Below are 25,490 nucleotides of genomic sequence, written 5' to 3'. Positions count from 1 at the left end.
AGCTTATATTAGACATTAAACCAGGCTAGAATCAACATATAGGTCTAGTGAACGACAGTCTTCACATATAAATCCCTCAGGACCATATGGGTGTGCTCCTATGCGATTGAAAGTCCAAGTTTCCAGGACCTAAAATCTACTCAGCTAAAATTAAACATTAAAACAGGCTAGAATCAACATATAGATCGAGTGAAAAACAGTCTTCGCATAAATTCCCTCAGGAGCGGCAGTCATTGGCTTCCAGCAGTATCAAAACAGGTCACCTCCACCAGCACCCTTTGTGTGCCACTCACCCCTGTCCTAGACCAACCAATGGTCTATATGAGCCTTGGGACCGTTCCCGGGTCGTCCCCCACCACTCCAGCAACACAGTGTCCACCAATAGATGATAGATGATAATCTTCATATGATGAGTACCTCAGTAAGAAAAAGCTCCCATAGCGTAATACTGTTAAAAACTATTTATTTATAAAAAGCAATTGCACTCACATGGTCTTCAGTTAAAATCAGCGTTTGAGTGATTTATAACACGGGCTCTCCCCCGTATGGTGGCCAGGCTGGCAGGCTTCTGTCAGTGTTCCCCCTCCGTTTCCGCCGCGCGCACGGAAAAAACGCTGGGATGGATACCACATGTGCCTCCTCGCCTCTGCTCACACTCAGGCTAGTTCCCACTTCCACATCAGGCTCCGCCCGATCGATTTCGTCACTCAGTGACTCATCAGGGGCATGGAGCCTGATGCCTATCGTGGGATTATATAGGCCAAAACCGGCCCCACTATACACACCCCCTATAGTGGGGCCGGTTTTGGCCTATATAATCCCACGATAGGCATCAGGCTCCATGCCCCTGATGAGTCACTGAGTGACGAAATCGATCGGGCGGAGCCTGATGTGGAAGTGGGAACTAGCCTGAGTGTGAGCAGAGGCGAGGAGGCACATGTGGTATCCATCCCAGCGTTTTTTCCGTGCGCGCGGCGGAAACGGAGGGGGAACACTGACAGAAGCCTGCCAGCCTGGCCACCATACGGGGGAGAGCCCGTGTTATAAATCACTCAAACGCTGATTTTAACTGAAGACCATGTGAGTGCAATTGCTTTTTATAAATAAATAGTTTTTAACAGTATTACGCTATGGGAGCTTTTTCTTACTGAGGTACTCATCATATGAAGATTATCATCTATCATCTATTGGTGGACACTGTGTTGCTGGAGTGGTGGGGGACGACCCGGGAACGGTCCCAAGGCTCATATAGACCATTGGTTGGTCTAGGACAGGGGTGAGTGGCACACAAAGGGTGCTGGTGGAGGTGACCTGTTTTGATACTGCTGGAAGCCAATGACTGCCGCTCCTGAGGGAATTTATGCGAAGACTGTTTTTCACTCGATCTATATGTTGATTCTAGCCTGTTTTAATGTTTAATTTTAGCTGAGTAGATTTTAGGTCCTGGAAACTTGGACTTTCAATCGCATAGGAGCACACCCATATGGTCCTGAGGGATTTATATGTGAAGACTGTCGTTCACTAGACCTATATGTTGATTCTAGCCTGGTTTAATGTCTAATATAAGCTTAGTAGATTTTAGGTCCTGAAAACTTGGACTTTCAACTGCATAGGATCATATTCATATGGTCCAGTTTTTAGCATATCAAGGAATATACTGGACACTAATGATATCTACTAAGACCTAAGAGGACTTAATTGGTCTTTTTGCATTTGAGAGGATTGTAATTTTTATGGTTGTAATGTTCTTAATCCTGGTTTGCATGTAAGGGTATTCTGTCGAGTCCTTAATTTATCAGGGTGGGTTGATCGCATACCGTGAGCGCTACCTCTTGTGACACACATTTTTTACTCTTAAGAGGAGGCGAACAGGTGATAGAGGGTTGGGGGTTAAACTGTGAGCGCTGACCTCTTGTTTGAAATAGATTTATGCTTAAGAGGAGCGAACTAGTTTTAACAATTGTTTGAATTTATCCTCCAGGTGGGTGACTATAATATAGGGGAGAATCTAGAATCATTCTGAGAGTATTGGGGTGGCATTGTGTTTGAAATTGCCTGCTCTTACAGAATGGATGCGTTTGAGCAAAGAGCACGTAGGATTGTAAACCTGGATGAAGTATTTGTAGATGGGGGGGAGATAGGAGGAACTATGGAACAAGAGTTTAAGAAACTTCAGACAGTGATGATGAAGGAACAAAACACATGGTGGGACCTGGCCGCACTTACTAAGTATGACAAAGAGGGTATTATACCGAAAAGATTAAGGTGGGATATGATGGCGAATGATGGGGAGGATGATGAGGAAAATGATAAAGAATGGGAGGAGTACTTTGATAAGTGCGGGCAGGGCTTAGTGAAATTATTGATAAAACGGAAGACAAAAAGATTAACCAGGCTGGGAGGGGAAATAGAGGAAATTAAAACTAAAATGACCCCTATTAATAATTCTGAGGAATATAAAAGTAGATCCAAAAGATTGGGTGAGATATTGGAAAAAACCCAAGCAGATATTAGAGTAGAGAAACAGAAAAAATTCCAAAGGGATGCAGATGCTACCAGGAAAAAGGAAACATATAGATGGCAAATTAAGAAGAAAGAGGAGAAAAAAGCAGCAGAACTTCTAGCGAAGGCGGAGGAAATGAAACAGCAGAAACAAAATGCACCTATGGAAGAACTACACACTCAACATATTGAGCATAGACCAGCCCCTAGGACTATGTATGCACAAGGAGGGGAACAGGGGATGAATCACGGACATTTGGGTGAGGAAAGGAGAGGGGGTTGGGGAAATGCTAATCGTGGGTGGGGACAAAACAGGGGATATAGTCGAATGTCAGATAGAGGGCAGGGGAGGGGGTATAGAAATGACTTTCAGAATCAGCTTAATGTGCCGACATTTAACCGTTATGACCCTATAAGACAGCAAAGGCAGATGGAACCTTTTTTAGAGATGGCACCGAGGTATGGGGAGAGAGAATGGAGACAGGAAATGGCAGGATATGTACCGCAACAGGGGCCTTATGGAAAAAGAGAGCCAGACGAGGCACAAGGGGGGGGGGGAAGAGGAGCAAAAAGGATGAGGCAGTGATGGGGGAAGGGGTGTTTAATATTAGTGGTACAGCCTTGAGCACTAGAGAGCTGGCCATGCTAGATAAGGGCCTGAAGTATGCACCGAGGCAGGGTATGGATAAATTTACCACGTATATTGACATTAATAAGTTCGCACGAAAACTTCATTTAAAAAAGTATTTTGCTGGCCGTCCCAATCGAAATTCTGGACAAAAGGAACCAGATAGATATACACATACCAATTTGCGCACCAAATCCACGTTCAATCCACAGGACACTAACAATAATGCAATTGAGGTTTTCAAAAATATGGTGATTAGGGATATGAATAATATCCCAGAACAACAAAAAAATGGAAATACCAGGGAGGTGGCGAAGGAGATGCTGGAGAGTAAAAATCTGGTGGTTAGGCCGGCAGATAAGGGGGGAGGGGTGGTGGTTTTAAGTAAATTACAGTATAAAAATGAATTGGATAGGTTGGTAGGGGATGCAGAGGCCTATACACGATTGAAGGGAGACCCTACAGGTAAGTATATGGCAGAATTGAGAGAGATACTTAGGGAGGGGATGGATAGGGGGTTTGTCACGGATGAGGAGTTCAAATATATTGTTCCGGATGTTCCCCGAATACCCGTCATATATCAGGTCCCCAAAATGCATAAGAACAAAACTGATCCCCCAGGAAGGCCCATAGTCAGTGGGATAGGGTCGGTCACCCACAGATTGGGACAATATTTGGATGAGTTTTTAAAACCCATGGTGGAAAAACTTCCTAATATACTTAAGGATACCAAGCACATGCTCCAAATTATAGAGGGGAAGGAATTGAGAGGGGAAGAAATAATGGTTACAATGGATGTATCCTCGCTGTATACTAACATCAAACATGAGTTGGGGTTAGAGGCAGTTGATTTCTTTTTTAGAATGGAAGGAAAAATAAAAGATGATCAGAGAGAGTATTTATTGAGGTTATTTAAATTTGCTTTGGAAAGGAATTACTTCTGGCATGGGGGAAACTTTTACAGCCAGACGAAAGGATGCGCCATGGGGGCGAGCTATGCTCCGAGCCTCGCAAATTTGTTTATGGGAAAGTGGGAACAAACAGTGTTAGGGGAGGGGGGCCCGGTGAGGCTATGGCGAAGATTCATTGATGACCTGTTTTTTGTATGGGGGGGTGGACAGGAACATTTGGAACAATATGTGACTAAACTGAACCAAAATGATTTGGGAATTTCCCTCACCATGCAATATGGTATTGATAAAATCCAGTTTTTAGATCTAGAAATCATGAGAGAGGATAATGTGATGGGGACCAGAACTTATTTCAAAGATACAGACAGGAATGGGTATATATCAACTGATAGCTGCCACCATCCGGCGTGGATTAGAGGGATACCAAGGGGGCAGTTTCTCAGGATGAAGCGGAATTGCTCAAGCATAGGGGAATATTACAGGCAAGCGGAAACCCTCAAAAATAGATTTGTGGAGAAGGGCTATGGGGAAAAACAGTTGGATGAGGAGATTGCGAGAGTAGGGACTCTGAATAGACAGACGCTCCTGGAGGAGAAGCCAGTGGAAAATGGCACAGGTGAGTTTGAACTGGCCTTTATCACGGGATATAACACTCAATATAAACAACTCCAAAATATAATTAAACAACATTGGGGGATCCTGGAAACGGATTTGACACTTAGGAGCCTAATTCCAACCCAACCAAAGTTCATTTATAGGAAAGCCCAGAACCTGAAACAGATTCTGGCACCCAGTTGTGTGGAACCTAAAAAGGTCCCGCGAATGCAGGGGTGGCAGACAGCAGGTTTTTTCCCATGTAGAGGATGTGTAGCTTGTAGGGAGGCCAATGGTGTCAAAACAAACAGTGTGGTATCATTCAGTAATGGAAGGAGGTTCAAAATTCAGGAGTTTATCACCTGCAATGATAGGTTTGTCATATACCTTGCCTGGTGTAAATGTGGATGGCAGTATGTAGGTAGGACTACCCGTACTCTCAAGGAGAGGATGGGGGAGCACGTGCGTAATATCAAAAAGGGATACCCCAATCATGGTGTCTCAGCCCATTTTGGGAGCCACCATGATTGTAATCCCAATGATTTATCTTTTTGTGGGCTCCAAAAAATTATTCCCAACTGGAGGGGATGTAATAAAGTAAAGAGAGTCTCACAGGAGGAGACCCGATGGATACACAGGATGGGCACCTTGAGACCAGACGGTCTTAATATAGACATAGACCTGGTATGTTTTCTAGGGGAGTAGGGGTGTGATGTGTGTGCATGCATCCCGACAGAAACCTGGACTAGCACCAGGCTGGTATGGCCAACATGGACTCCCATGTATTTGGGTAAGGAATGTGGGATTTACATATATATAAAAGCCATGGAGGGAATTTCTGATGGTGGGGGGTGTATAGGGCATGGAAACTATAACCTATCTGTAAATGTGTGTCCATTTACTCCTGCTCCACAAAATTAAATCTGGAAGTGGGTAAAACTAATGGGTCGAAGTGATCTGAGGGACCTAGTTTAGGGAGGTGAGGATTGAAAATTAAGTTAGGGAGATTTATGGGGAGGTGGAGCGGGGATGAATGGACGCACATGGGTATTGTTAACATGTATACAATTGGTAACCTTGCAGAGGAAGGAAATGGGTTATGTGTAAAAATAGGTCAATAGATGAGTAATAATCTTTTTCTCAATGTTGAATGTTTGTGGGATGCAATGTTAAATGTAACCCCCAGATGGCGGCAGACTTGCAGGCTGGGTAATGCGGCTATGTATGGAGTTTTTTTTGGGAGCTTTTGCCACTTGAAACCTCTAGATGGCAGTAGAAAGGGAAGCAATGTAGTTTGGATAGTTTGCATGTGAGGGAGTAGAAAGGGAAACAATGCAGTATGGATAGTGTGCATATGAGGAGGGGGGTGTGTATAGTGGGGCCGGTTTTGGCCTATATAATCCCACGATAGGCATCAGGCTCCATGCCCCTGATGAGTCACTGAGTGACGAAATCGATCGGGCGGAGCCTGATGTGGAAGTGGGAACTAGCCTGAGTGTGAGCAGAGGCGAGGAGGCACATGTGGTATCCATCCCAGCGTTTTTTCCGTGCGCGCGGCGGAAACGGAGGGGGAACACTGACAGAAGCCTGCCAGCCTGGCCACCATACGGGGGAGAGCCCGTGTTATAAATCACTCAAACGCTGATTTTAACTGAAGACCATGTGAGTGCAATTGCTTTTTATAAATAAATAGTTTTTAACAGTATTACGCTATGGGAGCTTTTTCTTACTGAGGTACTCATCATATGAAGATTATCATCTATCATCTATTGGTGGACACTGTGTTGCTGGAGTGGTGGGGGACGACCCGGGAACGGTCCCAAGGCTCATATAGACCATTGGTTGGTCTAGGACAGGGGTGAGTGGCACACAAAGGGTGCTGGTGGAGGTGACCTGTTTTGATACTGCTGGAAGCCAATGACTGCCGCTCCTGAGGGAATTTATGCGAAGACTGTTTTTCACTCGATCTATATGTTGATTCTAGCCTGTTTTAATGTTTAATTTTAGCTGAGTAGATTTTAGGTCCTGGAAACTTGGACTTTCAATCGCATAGGAGCACACCCATATGGTCCTGAGGGATTTATATGTGAAGACTGTCGTTCACTAGACCTATATGTTGATTCTAGCCTGGTTTAATGTCTAATATAAGCTTAGTAGATTTTAGGTCCTGAAAACTTGGACTTTCAACTGCATAGGATCATATTCATATGGTCCAGTTTTTAGCATATCAAGGAATATACTGGACACTAATGATATCTACTAAGACCTAAGAGGACTTAATTGGTCTTTTTGCATTTGAGAGGATTGTAATTTTTATGGTTGTAATGTTCTTAATCCTGGTTTGCATGTAAGGGTATTCTGTCGAGTCCTTAATTTATCAGGGTGGGTTGATCGCATACCGTGAGCGCTACCTCTTGTGACACACATATCATAATGGTACATGCTAGGCTGGCTTCAGCATGCAGTGGTGGAGGTATAGTGGTGAGGATAGCTCCCTTCAAAGCAGTTGACCTGGCTTCGATTCCTGGCCAATGTATGTGAGGTTGCTTTTGACATCCTACAAATCCCTGGAAGACAAGAAAGCAGGAAGGGATTACACTCCCTGATTGATGTATACACATGCAAGATGTTTGAAAGCACTTTAGGCCTGCAATTTAGCATTCAATGTGATTTCTGCCCTTAAAACGCTGCTTTGCGTCAAATCCAGATTTTTCCCGGGGACTTTTGGCATGTATCCCACTCCGCCATGCCCCCCTCCAGGTGTTAGACCCCTTGAAACATCTTTTCCATCACTTTTGTGGCCAGCACAAATGCTTCTAGTTTTCAAAGTTCGCCTTCCCATTAAAGTCTATTGCGGTTCGCGAAAGTTCGTGCGAACCAAACTTTTGCGGAGGTTCATGAACCGAAAATCGGAGGTTCGGGCCATCGCTACTGGTGAATTGCTTGTGCCTTTTGTCTCTCGAACCATTGCTTAGTCTGTTGGTGTCCTGTCGTGTGTAGGAAAGTCTTCTACAGACAGCAGAGCCACTACCATCATAGTACTACTACTATACGTAGTCTGTGGCAGGCAGCTTCCGTCGTGTCTTCACTCTTTCTGTTGTCACGTGTGCACAACTGTCACCAACTCGAATTGTCACTGCCATAAATATGCTGTGGTCTCTTGTCTGTTTGTCGCTGCCTCACAACTACAGACAAATGTATCCCTTGTGTATGGGCCATTACAGTGACTCTGTGTGCTCCAGTCAGTGTCTCCAGCTACAGAAACATCAGTCACCTGAAAGGAGAAGATCCAGCCAGCATGCTGCTGAGTGTACCAGCTGTGACCACTGTGTGTCGCCCAAATCAAGGGGCTAGGAGGGCGTTTATCTCGGGGCCATCCAAATAAATAATTTATCCTGGTAAGTGCTAATGGTTCATGCTTCAGCCCTCAGATATAAGGCTGAGGGAGCAGAATTTTCAAGTTCGGTCTCACAGAATCGGCCCAATCTCACTTAAGGTGGCCACACACCACACAATAAAATGATCCAATATTATGCCGTGCATGCGCAGTGCGCCCCAAACGAATGGGTCAGCTAGCGGAGGATCCAGGCGGCCCGGTAGGGCGACGAGGGACCGATCAGCCTGGAAGCAGCTGGAGGAAACCCCATGTATGTATATATTTCTCTTTTTGTCTCAGGCATCCTTTAAGTATTTCCTTTATATAAAGATGCCGACCTCCCTTGCACACTATCATGGCGGACGGATTGAGCAAATGCCATTCAGAAAGAGCTTTAGAAAATAAAAACAACTCTGAGGAATCCCCCATGATACCAGTCAAAAACCTGTCAGTTCAGCAAAATTGTTACCGATTCTGATGAAATTCCCGCTTTCCGAAAAGTAACTTTACAATTTCCATGGCAATCCAATTTTTTGATTTCCAATTTCCGCACATTGCGGAAGAATGTTGTTTTTTTTTTTTTTGTCAATAAAGCTAGTTAATAATAGTAAGTAATTAAAAAAAGTTGAGAGATCAGCTATTTTTTGTGGCTATTATTCTGAAACGGCATTTCCGGTTGGGAACGGTGGTAAATATCTGCATTCTCTGATCGGCCTAAAATTACCGTGGTAACCTGATTTCTGTGGTAAACTTCTGTATTCTCTGATCGGCCTAAAATTTCCGAAGTCTCCTGATTGCCCTAAAATTACTGTGGTAATCTGAATCTGAAAATTCTGCATTCTCTGAGTGATCCAATGCTGAGTGCAGTGACTGGGCTAAAACTTCCGAGTTGCAGTAATTTCCCCTAATGATGCAAGACTGCGAAACCGGTCGGGAAGGAGACAGGTGGCACCCTTTACTGTCTTACCTGGTTGTGGACCAGCATACACGCGCAAACTTTTATTGGGGTTCCCAGGTGTATGTAAGTTTTATTGGTTTTACTTTCTCTTTTATATGGCTTGTGTTATGTTTGACAAATAAACGGTTTACACTTAGATCTGCCGTTTGTTTGCTTGTTTTATCTATATTGGAATCCTGGAAGCTATACCTGAGCTGACATAAGGAGTGTTGGATTCCTGGATCCCTGATGGTCGTTCTATGGTTCCCTTTACCACCAAGGCCGGATTTGTACTCTTTGCCACCCAAGGCCACTGTCACCAGCCACCACTCCTTCAGTATAGGTAGCGGGATGTCCCTTCCTGCCCCCCTTCCCTCTAGTATAGGTAGCCAGATGACCCCCTCTCCAGTATAGATAGCCAGATCACCCCTCCCTCCTTCCCTCTAGTATAGGTAGCCTGCTGACCACCCGCCCTTGCACCTGTGGTGCCCTAGGCCACAGCCTAGGCGGCCTTGGCCTATGTTCGTCCCTGTTTACCACTGAATGCGAGACACACAACCTTATAACGTGGCTTGTTAGCAGCTGGTAAGCTCCTCTTAGTCTGGGTGATGATCTACCACATGAACATATGAATTGGAAGACCACTGTGGTGAAATATAGCTGATTGTGAATTACACGTCTTATCTTATGATCTGCGCTGATTTCATATATTGCTTTTTTGCGGACTTTTGGACATTGTCTATTCTCAGCAGCGATCAAATGTTTGGAGGGGAGAGGGAGGAACTTTCCCATAGAGAGAAGGAGGAGATATGACAGTGAGAGGAGCGATGGAGGTGGAGGAGAAGACATGCTGATGGAGAAGAAGGATATAAGAAGGAGAGAGGGAATGTGGCAATAGAGGAGAAGACATCCCCCTAAAGAGAAGGCAATGAGGAAACGAGGTAAGTACTTGGGGATGGGGGTGGAGAAAGGTTATTCCATTGGACAGAAGGAGATAAGAGAGAGGAATGGTGGAGATGGAGGAGTGGTCACTTCAGATAGGAGATAAGGAAGAAGGAAACATGTGTGGATGGAGGAGTCATTTCCTTACTGCGGACTGTTTCGGCATTGTTGACGAGAGGTTCGGCCTTCACGGCGTCACTTGTGGGCATCACAGAATGTTCCTCAGCTGTCCTCAGACTTTGCATCTCCATCTCCGTCACCCCACAGGGAACTGGAAGAGAGTTTATGGGATTGGAGCCATGTTAAGTCATGAAGCTGGAATCCATATATAGAAATGTTCCATCATAAACACATTTCTAAACAGAAGGAACACTGAAAGGTGTGGATGAAGTTATTCAGGGAGTCTATGCTGTGTTTGCCCCCCCCTCCTAAAACTGAGACACAGAACCTGGTACATTCCATGGACAGCTTACGGCTGCTAAAAAAACAAACAAAATCAAATATGTTACTGGAAGAGTCCATTTGTCAAACTGCTACATGGAGAAATGTGGATGGTTCCCAGCATTTCTGCATGAGGTACTGGTCCAGGGGGACAATCTCTAGACCTAGAGATAGCTGAGTGAGTTGTGCGTCCCCTCCTATACTACGCCTTGAGACTGGAGCCTCTCTCGCCTCTGCCTCAGCCCCGCCCTGCGCCCCCTCCTACACTGTGCCCTGAGGCTGGAGCCTCTCTCGCCTCTGCCTCTGCCCCGCCCTCTGCCTCCTCCTACACTGCGCCCTGAGGCTGGAGTCTCTCTTGCCATTGCCCCGCGCCCCCCTCCTACACTGTGCCCTGAGGCTGGAGCCTCTTTGCCTGGCCCTGCGCCCCCTCCTACACTGCGCCCTGAGGCTGGAGCCTCTCTCACCTCTACCTCGGCTCCACCCTGCACCCACTCCTACACTGCGCCCTGAGGCTGGAGCCTCCCTCGCCTCTGCCTTGGCCTGGCTCTGCTCCCCCCTCCTACACTGTGCCCTGAGACTGGAGCCTCTCTCGCCTCTGCCTCGGCCTGGCCCTGACGCCTTGTACCTGACCTCGCATGGTGTGATGGATGAGGACAGTGCACAGTCATTATGCAGCACTTCATTGCATACACAGCACCTCCATCTCTACGCCGTATGACTCGCTCGCTGCTTCCTGTGCTCAGAATGTAACCACAATCACTAAACGCAGCCCACACACTCTCCGCTCGCACTTCCTGCACTTGTGTATAGCTCAATTCATCTGTATAATATCTAATTACTAATGTATTGCATGCATTATATTTCACACCCACTGTGACCGCATGTACAATGTATTTCACAATGACTGTGGCGCACTGCTGCCCCTTGCTGGGCCCCCTGACGCAGCACGTCACCTACACTCTGACTGCGGCACACTGCTGCCCCCTGCTGGACCCCAGACGCAGCACATCACCTACACTGTGACTGTGACGCACTGCTGCCCCCTGCTGGGCCCCCTGACGCAGCACGTCACCTAAAACTGATTTTTCAATGTTTGATGGATGCTGAACCTGCAAACCTGAAGTGAAAAAAAAGCAAAAAAACTTATTATACTGCATATACTCGTGTATAAGCCTAATTTTTCAGCACAAATAATGTGCTGAAAAGTTACCCCCTCGGTTTATATGCGAGTCAGTAGAGCAGAGCGGAGGGTGGAGCAGGGCAGATAGTGGAGTAGGTTTTGTTACTGGCAGAGGTGTAAGGATTGTGAACTAGTGATCCTGCTCTTACCAGCTGGCTCCCTGCTGTGTCCATGGCCCCCCATCCCCTGCAACATGGTGTGCAGAGTGTGCTGCTGAAGTCTACCTGTGTCCCTGGCTTGTGGAGCGGAGCGTGCAAGCATCGTGTCAGCGGTGCAATGATCACGGATTCTTCCTGTGTGGCAATCACTGTGTCTCATAGCTATGGCGCCATCTAGTGGCTTCTTGAGACACAGTTGTATCATCCTTGGGGTACATCTGGCTATGGGGAGGGGGCTGGCTTGTACTGGGGGGAGGACATCTGGCTACTGTGGAGAGGGCTATACTGGGGAGGGGGCTTATACACGAGTCAATCACTTTTTACTTGTTTCTGAGGGAAAAGTGGGTACCTCTGCTTTTACGTGGGTCGGTTTGTATGCGAATATATACGCTATATTGAATCCGTACAATAATGAATAGAACATTAGTAGCAAAGAAGGCGCCTGATGATGGAAAGGCAGCTCACTCCCCTCCCCCAGTGCCCCCTCCCTCCCTATGGAGAGTCCCGAGCGGAGTGTAAATAAAAGGTTACTCACTGAGATTTCGGAATTCCACTGACGAGATCTCCCTTCTGTTGGGGGCACCTCTGGCTACCTAATACTGAGGGGCACTTGTAGTTACCTTTCCTATGACGGGCAAGGGAAGTAAGGGAGAAGTGACAGCTGGGACAGCCGGCACACTTGCGGTGCGGTTCTCTGGGTGTTTGTAGGGTCATGGAGGGCGGAGTCTAAGGTGCCAGGACATCTGAGCCTATAGGCTCCTGTGATGTAAAATCCGGACCTGCTGTCCTGTCAGATTACAGGCAACACATTCACTGCCTTATGGCCCGTACTCACGGGCTGCAAATGTTGCCTGTCGCCAGCACACGTGAGCGTGTGGGCGACAGGCCGGCGACAGCTCCTCGCCAGGTCCCTCCGCGTACACACGCGGAAGAGGGACCAGCGGCGAGGCGGAAGCTGTCGCCGACGTTCCTCCTCCCTCCGCCGGAAGCTCCATATACTTTAATGGAGGTTGCTGTCGCTAGTCCGCGTACTCACGTGGACTAGCGACAGTTGCGGCGGAGGTGCTGTCGCCATGCGATTGAAACTTTCAATCGCATGGCGACATGAGCGACGGGCGACAGTTCGGGGTGCGCGCGCGTGCAACGGCCCATACTCACGGGCGACCTGTCGCCGCAACACGCGCGCGCCGCGTGTTGAGGCGACAAAAGTCCCTCGTGAGTATGGGCCATAACAATGTTGTACTCACCTATTTCTGTTAAAATAACACAGCGGTCAAAACCACGTCACAATGGACATGTGAGTACGGGCACTTGGTAAAGTGTGGATTTTTTCAATGTGTCAGTCCATCCACTGAAGTCCACTCCAGAAAATGGAACAGGGACTAACCAATGTGAGCTGAGCCTGAACTATTTCAGCTATAAATTGAAGACTTTCCAACGTTGTCATTGAAGCCACATAATATGTCCTCACCCCACCGCTGTCCACGATTTCCGCATTTATTAAGCTGTTCTGCTGCTTATGGCTGCTGTTCCCCTTCCAAAGACTGCAGCAAGCTACCAGAATTTGTTCTTCACATGCTGGCCTCAGTGATCTTCAGATTTGGGACCTTCCCTTCTGCCAGACAGACCTGGAAGCTGAGCTGAGGGATATCTGAGCTGCATGAATTGTTGCCTCACCTGCGGGTGACTTTGTACTCCTCCACAGACAGCAGCTGCAGGTAAACAGGACGACAGAGCTCAGGAAGAGGCCTCCCAGTCCAGCAGCGATGATTATTCCGTACGTTTCCTGGCACCACCAGGCTGGAAAAACAGCAGAATCTCCATCAGAATCAACAGCAGGAAAATAAGTCAACATATTTTATGGAGCAGCACAAAGTGACTTTCTGCTCATTAATATATTTGAATTCACCCCACAGGTCCCTGAAGCTTCTCTTTCTCCACTAGAGACATTTTACAGGACAGGAAGCTGTCCAGACTCCTCCCTCTATCTCGTCATCACTAGGGAGGAGTTGTGAGGGAACACCAGCCAGTCTCTCCATGTCAGTATAGATCACCTGACACAGTCCACCTCCTCCCACTGCTGTGAGATGTAAAAGCCTTGGTCACACTCGGGTTCGCAAATGGATCCCTCGAGCAAACGTTGAGGGCCAAGGCTGTACAGACACATTGCTAGCCTGCAAGTTAATGATGCTTTCTGTTGCTGAGGAGAGGGGAGGAGGGCTAACGGTGCATGACAGAGAAGTAAGATGATAACTGCTCAGCCAAGGTGATTCACCAGGCCGATCAAGGGCCACTGTTGTACACTACATTCTTGGCAGAGGTAGCCTGACTGGCCGTCTTGGCCGAGAACCATCTAGCATGTGTAGAAGGCTTTAGTCTTTGTGGCTTGCACTGTAGCTTTCCCCCAAATGCCATAATGATAAGGATCTGCTGAGCTGCAGTGCTGTCCACAAAGAGTAAATATCTCAGTAGCAGAGGGAGGAGCTGGAGAGGGAGGAGCTACACACCAGCTGGGGAACTCCCACTCTTCTGCCAGCTCCATGCTGTCTGGGGAGATCTCTGGGCCACATGATAGTCTCTCCCAAAGAGAAGCCCCGTTTGCAGGGATGTCCACACTCAGAACTCTTGTGAGACATAACACAGCTAACCACGGCAATGACAGAAGTCATTCAGAATATGCTTGGAAGCTGGTGACTCTAAAATGCGCTGAACTTTTTCCTGGAGGGATTTTTTCTTTCATATTTCTCGGTCTGTTAAATTGTCTGAGACTTTTACTAATTATTTATAGGAGGCCTCACAAGGAACACATATTGGGTCATGCTTATCTTAATGTCGCCACTAATCTTACCAAATCTATACAGTAAAAAGGTAAACTGAGTGAAAACATTGAATGGATAATTTAGGCAGTCCCTCCCTTATATTACATAGAAATGGTAAGATTGGATCATTAGTGGCAGACGTTAGCGGTACATGTGTGGCTTGGTATGGAAGGAAACTACACGTGTCACAATGTGTGGGGACCTCCTAAGGTGGGTTTCCCACCATCTTTGCAGAAATTGTAATTCTGAGCTGGCATAGCTCATAACTGCCCCATGGCAAGTGACCTGAATCGTCCATGGACTTGTAATGAGGAGATATGGAGGTGAGGATAATCCATGGACCAGTAATGATGAGATAAAGAGGTGAGGATCACCCATGGACTTGTACTGGGGAAGTGAAGGGGTGAGGATCACCCATGGACTTGTACTGAGGAGCAGTGGTGCTCAGCAGAGCTCGAATATTCGAGTAGCTCGAATATTCGAGCTCTTTTTCAGCTATTCGAGCTCGGTATTCGAGCTCCGAATAGCTGTAGCTATTCGAATGGGCTATCCGAGTACACTCGAATAGCCCATTCACTATTCGAGCTATTCGAGCAACCCGGCGCTATTCGAGCTCGGTACCGAGCTCGAATAGCGTCATAGCCCAGATTGATGTCCTTAGAGCCAATCAGAGGGCTCCCAGGCCCTCTGACGGCAGCCAATCACAGAGGGGGACCCTGGCCAGCCCCTACACTATAAATAGCGGCCGCCATGTTCCGTTTCTCCATGCTTGCCTGAGACTTGTACAGAGAGAGAGTTGCTCCTTTGTGCTTTGGCTTAGCAAGTGCTCTATTGTGATCATTTACCTAGCGTTTTTGCTCACCTACACCTGCCATATACACCTATATTGTTGTTAGTTAGATAGACATTGTATTTTAGTTAGTAGCTTGTGTGTTACATTAGAGACAGGCAGCTGCTGCAAGCTTACAGGTTTAGGCCTCAGGGGGGCCTTGCCTCTGTGGGCAGCTGTTCTCTGTTTATTTCTCTCATCTATACCAGTATTTCTGCTGTCCTTTACTAATAGTATTGTAGTTATACTGTACTAGGAGTAGGACACTCACTGACTGTCACTGTTTATAGGCTACTAGCTAGCTCCTGCGTGTGTGCACTCACTCACTGTCTGTGTGTACACACACTCTATTTCCTTCTGATTACTGATAGATTATTGTTAGTTAGTTGTACTTACTTACTACTTACTCTTACTGTACCCGTAGGGACACTCACTGTCACTGTTCATATAGGCTACTAGCTCCTGCGTGTGCGCACTGCACTCACTGTCTGAGTGTACACACACAACACACACTCTATTTCCTTCTGATCGCTGATTGATTATCGTAATTAGTTAGTTTTACTTACTGTTACTACTTACTCTTACTGTACTAGGAGTCTAGGACACTCAGTCACTGTCCATAGGCTACTAGCTCCTGCGTGCGTGCACTCACTGTCTGAGTGTACACACACCCACACTCCATTTCCTTCTGATCGCTGATTGATTATCGTAATTAGTTAGTTGTACTTACTGTTACTACTTACTCTTACTGTACTAGGAGTCTAGGACACTCAGTCACTGTCCATAGGCTACTAGCTCCTGCGTGCGGTCACTCACTGTCTGAGTGTACACACACCACCCACACTCTATTTCCTTCTGATCGCTGATTGATTATTGTAATTAGTTAGTTCTACTTACTGTTACTACTTACTCTTACTGTACTAGGAGTCTAGGACACTCAGTCACTGTGTTCATAGGCTACTAGCTCCTGCGTGCGTGCACTCACTGTCTGAGTGTACACACACCACCCACACTCTATTTCCTTCTGATCGCTGATTGATTATTGTAATTAGTTAGTTCTACTTACTGTTACTACTTACTCTTACTGTACTAGGAGTCTAGGACACTCAGTCACTGTGTTCATAGGCTACTAGCTCCTGCGTGCGTGCACTCACTGTCTGAGTGTACACACACCCACACTCCATTTCCTTCTGATCGCTGATTGATTATTGTAATTAGTTAGTTCTACTTACTGTTACTACTTACTCTTACTGTACTAGGAGTCTAGGACACTCAGTCACTGTGTTCATAGGCTACTAGCTCCTGCGTACGTGCACTCACTGTCTGAGTGTACACACACAACACACACTCTATTTCCTTCTGATCGCTGATTGATTATCGTAATTAGTTAGTTCTACTTACTGTTACTACTTACTCTTACTGTACTAGGAGTCTAGGACACTCAGTCACTGTCCATAGGCTACTAGCTCCTGCGTGCGTGCACTCACTGTCTGAGTGTACACACACCCACACTCCATTTCCTTCTGATCGCTGATTGATTATCGTAATTAGTTAGTTGTACTTACTGTTACTACTTACTCTTACTGTACTAGGAGTCTAGGACACTCAGTCACTGTCCATAGGCTACTAGCTCCTGCGTGCGGTCACTCACTGTCTGAGTGTACACACACCACCCACACTCTATTTCCTTCTGATCGCTGATTGATTATTGTAATTAGTTAGTTTTACTTACTGTTACTACTTACTCTTACTGTACTAGGAGTCTAGGACACTCAGTCACTGTGTTCATAGGCTACTAGCTCCTGCGTGCGTGCACTCACTGTCTGAGTGTACACACACCACCCACACTCTATTTCCTTCTGATCGCTGATTGATTATTGTAATTAGTTAGTTCTACTTACTGTTACTACTTACTCTTACTGTACTAGGAGTCTAGGACACTCAGTCACTGTGTTCATAGGCTACTAGCTCCTGCGTGCGTGCACTCACTGTCTGAGTGTACACACACCCACACTCCATTTCCTTCTGATCGCTGATTGATTATTGTAATTAGTTAGTTCTACTTACTGTTACTACTTACTCTTACTGTACTAGGAGTCTAGGACACTCAGTCACTGTGTTCATAGGCTACTAGCTCCTGCGTGCGTGCACTCACTGTCTGAGTGTACACACACCCACACTCCATTTCCTTCTGATCGCTGATTGATTATTGTAATTAGTTAGTTCTACTTACTGTTACTACTTACTCTTACTGTACTAGGAGTCTAGGACACTCAGTCACTGTGTTCATAGGCTACTAGCTCCTGCGTGCGTGCACTCACTGTCTGAGTGTACACACACAACACACACTCTATTTCCTTCTGATCGCTGATTGATTATCGTAATTAGTTAGTTCTACTTACTGTTACTACTTACTCTTACTGTACTAGGAGTCTAGGACACTCAGTCACTGTCCATAGGCTACTAGCTCCTGCGTGCGTGCACTCACTGTCTGAGTGTACACACACCCACACTCCATTTCCTTCTGATCGCTGATTGATTATCGTAATTAGTTAGTTGTACTTACTGTTACTACTTACTCTTACTGTACTAGGAGTCTAGGACACTCAGTCACTGTCCATAGGCTACTAGCTCCTGCGTGCGGTCACTCACTGTCTGAGTGTACACACACCACCCACACTCTATTTCCTTCTGATCGCTGATTGATTATTGTAATTAGTTAGTTCTACTTACTGTTACTACTTACTCTTACTGTACTAGGAGTCTAGGACACTCAGTCACTGTGTTCATAGGCTACTAGCTCCTGCGTGCGTGCACTCACTGTCTGAGTGTACACACACCCACACTCCATTTCCTTCTGATCGCTGATTGATTATTGTAATTAGTTAGTTCTACTTACTGTTACTACTTACTCTTACTGTACTAGGAGTCTAGGACACTCAGTCACTGTGTTCATAGGCTACTAGCTCCTGCGTGCGTGCACTCACTGTCTGAGTGTACACACACCCACACTCCATTTCCTTCTGATCGCTGATTGATTATTGTAATTAGTTAGTTCTACTTACTGTTACTACTTACTCTTACTGTACTAGGAGTCTAGGACACTCAGTCACTGTCCATAGGCTACTAGCTCCTGCGTGCGTGCACTCACTGTCTGAGTGTACACACACTAAATTTACTTGTGATTACTACTGATTATTGTAACTGCTAGTTGTACTTCCTGACTGTTACTACTTACTTACTGTACTAGGGGACACTCACTCAGTCACCTCACCAACCAACCCACTCCATTAAAGTACCCCACTTTTCACCCGCCCTTTTACAAAACTTTTGTCTATACGCCCAAAACATTTAAGATGTCTGGAAGTGGCAGCCAGCGCGGTTTGGGCAAGGGGAAGGGCAGCAAGGGAATCAGGAGGAGAGGGAGCAGCATTGTGGCAAGCCGCGGCCGCGGGCGCGCCACCATGCACAGTTCCGCAGCAGCAGCAGCAGCGTCAGTGGCTAACATTCCTCCCATAGCCACTGGCCGTGGACGCCTTGGGCGCCGCCCAGCAGGAGCATCTGCAACTCACGCTGCAGAGACACAGCAGCAGCAGCGTGTAGCACCTGCTCCCATTTTCCTCCAGCCGGGTCGGAAACGTCCCATTGAGGAAAAGGATGCAGACACTGTGGTGCAACTCATGACGGAGGATGAGCAGCCCGCCATCAGCTCTGCATCCGAGGCCTCCACCCTCACCACCACCACCACCACCCCTGTTCGCAGCAGCCGCCCAGCAGGGCCTGGGGAGGAGGCCAGTTCACCGTCAGTTGGCGACCTGTCATTCAGCAGTCTTTTGACCCCAGGCATCATGAGTCAATTGTCTGCTGTTGTTGGCGATTTTGAGGAGGAGATGCTGATGGGCACTTTGGGGGATGAGGGATTGGACAGCAAGACTGTGGCGACAGTCAAGCAGCCCATCCATGCATCAGGAGAGGAGTTTGGGGGGTCCTCATCCCAGCAGGACATGTTTCAGGAGGGGGAGGATGATGATGACCCGGTGACAGACAGAGACTGGGTGCCACCACCTCCAGGGGATGTCGTCCTCAGCAGCTCTGAGGAGGAGGAGGAGGATGCTCTTGTGGGCCTTGCAAGGAGGCGCATCATTGCAAGCATTGGCAGCAGCAGTAGGCAGGTCCCACAGCCTGCTGGTGTCTCAGGCTCAGCAGCAGCAGCAGCAGCATCTGCCAGTACCACCACCAGCCGCACCCAAGCCCCCCAAGCCCCCCCCCCAACCACCACAGGGAGACAGGCAGCAGCGCTTCCATGCCGTAGGGGGATGTTTAAGTCACCAATCTGGCGATATTTCACTATGCCCACTGTGTACAGCAAGTACGCCACTTGCAACCACTGTCAGCGGAAGTTGAGCAGAGGTGCAGACCCCTTAAAGTTCTGCACCAGCTCGCTCATCAACCACCTTGCGGCTAAACATTTCCACCAGCATGAGGAGTTCCAGAGGCTGAAGGCATCTGGTGCTGGCAGTGGCACCACACCCATCACTGCACAGCCTTCAGCAGCAGCAGCAGCAACAGCAGCCACCCGCCCTCCTGCTCCTCCAGCAGCACCAGCAGGAGTGCGGAAACGCACTGCTCCTCCCCCCTCTGCAACTCCTGCCGCCGACACTGAGGCCTGTTCTGGCAGCCAGTCCTCAGTGGCCTCCTCTGCTGTGTCTGCTGATTCCCGTGTCAGCAAAAGGCCACGCCAGAGCCTTTTGAGCGAGTCCTTCCAGGGGGTGGTTAGGGCTCTGCCTCCCAGCAGCCGTCGCGTGCGGCAGCTGAACGGCTTGCTGGCACGGGCCATGTGCTCCCAACTCCTGCCGTACACGCTCGTGCAGGAGGGGAGCGACATTCGTGCGCTGCTTGCTTGCGCAGCCCCAGACTGGCAGCTCCCCAGCAGACACTTCTTTGCCCGCAAGGCCATTCCTGCACTGCACCGCTTTGTGATGGCCAATGTGGAGCGAGGGCTGGAGCACGCGGTTGGTGAAAGGGTCCACGTCACCATGGACTCCTGGAGCAGCCGCTTCGGGACAGGCCGCTACCTGTCCTTCACTGTCCACTGGGTCAGCTTGGTGGAAGGGGGTGAGGATGGGAGAGCAGCAGCGGGCACAGCAGCAGCAGCAACACAGTGGGTGGTGCCACCCCGCAGGGTCAGGGGAACTGCAGCAGGTTCCTCCGATCCTCTGCCATCCTCCGGCACACCTGGCCAAACCCCCCGCCTCAGCAGCAGCGTGAAGGCCCGCCACTGCCAAGCGCTGCTGCACTTGGTCAGCCTTGGGAAGACCAAGCTGACGGCAACCCATGTGTTGGCCAAACTCCAGGAGCAGGAGAGGATTTGGCTGACCCCCAGAGGCCTCAGAGTCGGAGAGGTGGTGGCCGACAATGGGGCCAATCTGGTTGCCGCAATAGACAGGGGAAACCTGACCCACATCCCCTGTCTTGCCCACGTGCTGAACCTGGTGGTGCAGAAGTTCCTGCGCACCTACCAGGGGATGGGCGAACTGCTGGAAACGGCAAGGAATGTTGTGCGTCACTTCCGGCGCTCGGCTGCAGCCTGTGCGAGCCTGGAAGACGTGCAAAAGGAGCTGGATCTGCCACGCCATCGGCTGATCCTTGACGTTCCGACTCGCTGGAACTCCACCCTGGCGATGTTGGAGCGTCTGGTTGGACAGAGGCACGCTGTCAAACAGTACCTTGCCCTGGCCACTGTTTCCGCAGCTCAGAGAAGGGACAAGACCAGCAACATCCCGTCCATCGTCCCCGATGATGACTGGAGGCACATGCAGCAGGTGTGCTTTGTGCTGGCTCCCTTCCTGCAGGCCACAAACATGGTGAGCAGGGACCATGCTATGGTCTGCGAGTGGGTGCCCCTGGTTTCTCTGCTGAACAGGGCCCTCGATGCTTTGCTGGAACAGGGAGCGGCAGCCTTGGACCAGCAGGAGCGGCAACCAGCTGCGCAGTCCACCTCTGAGGGGGAGGAGGAGGAGGACTTGGTGGAGGTCCCTGACCTGGCTGCTGATGAGGGGGATCAGCACAGCGCAGCTGAGTTGGTGCGGGGGTGGAGAGAGGATGAGGCGGCAGAGGAGGAGGATGAGGACAGCACTGACGTCGATGTGCCAGCAGACGTTGCCCGCCTCTTCCCAATGGCAGTGCACATGCTGACGTGCCTGCGCAGGGACCCCAGGGTGATCCAGATGAAGCAGAGGGAGGACATCTGGATCAGCATGATGTTGGACCCACGCCTCAAGGGGAAGTTGAGCCAGTTCCTGCCGCCTGCAGGAGGAGACCCAGCGCAACAAATAAGGAGCTTGCAGCAGGCCCTTGTTGAGCGCTTGGAGGAAGCCTTCCCCCAGCCTTCCACCCCCACTGTCCAGCAGCGAGCACAGAGGCAGCAGCAGGTGCCTGCATCCAGCAGCAGCAAGCGCCCCACAGACCTGCTGTCTCTCAGCCACGAGCTCTACAGGACTGTAGAGGCTCCGGCAGCAGTGACTAGAGAGGAGATGCATGCAGCAGCATCCTCCTCCGGTCACAGCCAGCGCCTGACCCGCATGGTGGCTGACTACATGGGGTCGTACAGCGGGCTTGACAGCGATGCCCCTGTTGATCCCATGGAGTATTGGGTCAAGCGCATGGAGATCTGGAGCGAGCTGGCGCAGTACGCCCTGGAAGTGCTGTCCTGCCCCCCTTCCAGCGTGCTGTCCGAGCGCTGCTTCAGTGCAGCTGGTGGCGTGGTCACCGAGAAACGCTCACGTCTGTCTCACAAGTCTGTGGACAGACTGACGTTTCTCAAGATGAACCAGGCGTGGGTGGAAGGCGAGTTCCTGGCCCCTGTTGTCGGCGAGAGGGGGACATGAACTGGCTGCCGGAACCATCGTTAATGTGCCTTACCACCCTTTACCACCTCCTGGCTCCTGCTCACTAAGCCAGCCTGGTTCACTTTGACTATTACGTCGCCTGCAGCCACACATTTTACACCTACAGTGGGCTGCTGTGTACTGCCCTTCTGCTGTCTGTCTGTGTTTCCCACTGCCAGGGTACACAGAATTACCTTCTTCTGCTGCCACTCTGCCACCAGCTATTACGTCAAACAATAGCTATATTGGTTGCAAAACCAAAAACCATAAAAAAAAAAAAAAGGTTTAATTTTTCTGAGGTGCCCGGGTTGAAAACTGTGTTGTCCCAGTTGTGTATTGGACACAATGTGGGATGCACGACCGCTGTCTGGGACCTCCTGTTGTGTTTATTTACAGCCCTGGTATCACCGCTAGGTACCAGGGCTATTATGTCACGCTGCCTACCTGCTGCCACACTCACACTACTCCTCCATACCTCCTCCTGCTGCTGCTGCTGCTGTCTGTCTGTGTTTCCCACTGCCAGGGTACACTACACAGATGATTTACCTTCTGCTGCCACTCTGCCACCAGCTATTACGTCAAACAATAGCTGCTCACATTACTCCTCCATTCCTCCTGCTGCTGTTGCTGTCTGTCTGTGTTTCCCACTGCCAGGGTACACAGAATTACCTTCTGCTGCCACTCTGCCACCAGCTATTACGTCAAACAATAGCTATATTGGTTGCAAAACCAAAAACCAAAAAACCATAAAAAAAAAAAAAAAGGTTTAATTTTTCTGAGGTGCCCGGGTTGAAAACTGTGTTGTCCCAGTTGTGTATTGGACACAATGTGGGCTGCACGACCGCTGTCTGGGACCTCCTGTTGTGTTTATTTACAGCCCTGGTATCACCGCTAGGTACCAGGGCTATTATGTCACGCTGCCTACCTGCTGCCACACTCACACTACTCCTCCATACCTCCTCCTGCTGCTGCTGCTGCTGTCTGTCTGTGTTTCCCACTGCCAGGGTACACAGATGATTTACCTTCTGCTGCCACTCTGCCACCAGCTATTACGTCAAACAATAGCTGCTCGCCTACTCCTCCATTCCTCCTCCTGCTGCTGCTGTCTGTCTGTGTTTCCCACTGCCAGGGTACACAGAATTACCTTCTGCTGCCACTCTGCCACCAGCTATTACGTCAAACAATAGCTATATTGGTTGCAAAACCAAAACCAAACAAACCATTAAAAAAAAAAAAAAGGTTTAATTTTTCTGAGGTGCCCGGGTTGAAAACTGTGTTGTCCCAGTTGTGTATTGGACACAATGTGGGCTGCACGACCGCTGTCTGGGACCTCCTGTTGTGTTTATTTACAGCCCTGGTATCACCGCTAGGTACCAGGGCTATTATGTCACGCTGCCTACCTGCTGCCACACTCACACTGCTCCTCCATACCTCCTCCTGCTGCTGCTGCTGCTGTCTGTCTGTGTTTCCCACTGCCAGGGTACACAGATGATTTACCTTCTGCTGCCACTCTGCCACCAGCTATTACGTCAAACAATAGCTGCTCGCCTACTCCTCCATTCCTCCTCCTGCTGCTGCTGTCTGTCTGTGTTTCCCACTGCCAGGGTACACAGAATTACCTTCTGCTGCCACTCTGCCACCAGCTATTACGTCAAACAATAGCTATATTGGTTGCAAAACCAAAACCAAACAAACCATTAAAAAAAAAAAAAAAGGTTTAATTTTTCTGAGGTGCCCGGGTTGAAAACTGTGTTGTCCCAGTTGTGTATTGGACACAATGTGGGCTGCACGACCGCTGTCTGGGACCTCCTGTTGTGTTTATTTACAGCCCTGGTATCACCGCTAGGTACCAGGGCTATTATGTCACGGCGAGCTGCCTGCCTCATTGACTGCCTGCTGCCACACACTCATCCTCCTCCTCCTGCTGCTGAATTTACCTCCTGCTGTCTTTGTGTTTCCACTGCCAGGGAGCACATACAATGGCGCTTCCAACATGCGTGCGCCCACCAGCTATTTGTTACGCTCAAAAATAGCTGCATTTCTTTAAAAAAAAATTGAAAAGAGAAATACGTGAAGAAGAAGAAGACGATATTGAAAAAGAAGGAGAAGGAGAAGATGAAGATGAAGAAGAAGATGAAGAAGAAGATGAAGAAGATGATGAAGAAGAAGATGAAAAAGAAGAAGAAGATGAAGAAGATGAAGAAGATGAAGAAGAAGATGATGAAGAAGAAGATGAAGAAGAAGATGAAGAAGAAGATGAAGAAGATGATGAAGAAGATGATGAAGAAGAAGAAGAAGAAGAAGAAGAAGAAGATGAAGATGAAGATGAAGAAGAAGAAGATGAAGAAGAAGAAGATGAAGAAGATGAAGATGAAGAAGAAGAAGAAGATGAAGATGAAGAAGATGAAGAAGAAGAAGAAGAAGAAGAAGATGAAGAAGAAGAAGATGATGAAGAAGACAATATAGAAGAAGAAGAAGAAGATATAGAAGAAGAAGATCGAGAAGAAGAAGAAGAAAGATAAAGAAGAAGAAGAACAAGTATATACAGTAACACTACTGAACAAAATTAAGGACACAACTTCTCTTTCCACATTTTTTTTTAAAGGAACATCCCCACATAATCACTTGCTGTTGTTACTTGGAAAAAAAGATGTTTCTTGCATCATTCACCCTCAAAACAAGTGTTGGAAGCTATTTAAGGCCAATTCGAATAGTCAGCTCGAATAGTGAGCTCGAATACCGACTCGAATAGTGAGCTCGAAGTCCGAGGTCGAATCGAATAGTAAAAATTATTCGACTCGAATATTCGACTGACCTCGAATAATTTACTATTCGAATTCGACCAAACTAGAATTTTAAAAAGGGGTATTTGAGCATCACTACTGAGGAGATGTAGAGGTGAGGATCACCCATGGACTTGTACTGAGGAGATGTAGAGGTGAGGATCACCCATGGACTTGTACTGAGGAGATGTAGAGGTGAGGATCACCCATGGACTTGTACTGAGGAGATGTAGAGGTGAGGATCACCCATGGACTTGTACTGAGGAGATGTAGAGGTGAGGATCACCCATGGACTTGTACTGGGGAGATGTAGAGAGGTGAGGATCACCCATGGACTTGTACTGAGGAGATGTAGAGATGAGGATCACCCATGGACTTGTACTGAGGAGATGTGAAGGTGAGGATCTGCCATGGACTTGTACTGAGGAGATGTAGAGATGAGGATCACCCATGGACTTGTACTGAGGAGATGTAGAGGTGAGGATCACCCACGGACTTGTACT

General features: G+C 48.3%; 1 protein-coding gene across 1 annotated transcript in view; it reads right to left on the bottom strand.

The window, feature by feature from the left end:
- LOC137545194 (uncharacterized) overlaps nucleotides 1-25,490 on the bottom strand; it is a 57,549-nt gene that overhangs the window by 11,154 nt on the left and 20,905 nt on the right. Inside the window, exons 4-5 of the mRNA XM_068266317.1 lie at nucleotides 13,347-13,469; nucleotides 10,039-10,161 (exon numbers count right to left, since the gene is read on the bottom strand). Of these exons, the coding sequence (XP_068122418.1) occupies nucleotides 10,039-10,161; nucleotides 13,347-13,469 (246 nt within the window). The remainder of the gene's footprint in view (nucleotides 1-10,038; nucleotides 10,162-13,346; nucleotides 13,470-25,490) is intronic.

This window comes from Hyperolius riggenbachi, chromosome 2, assembly GCF_040937935.1.
Source record: "Hyperolius riggenbachi isolate aHypRig1 chromosome 2, aHypRig1.pri, whole genome shotgun sequence".
Taxonomy (NCBI): Eukaryota; Metazoa; Chordata; class Amphibia; order Anura; family Hyperoliidae; genus Hyperolius; species Hyperolius riggenbachi.
The sequence above is the reverse complement of the archived record's forward strand: the minus strand, read 5'-3'. Positions and strand labels throughout refer to the sequence as shown.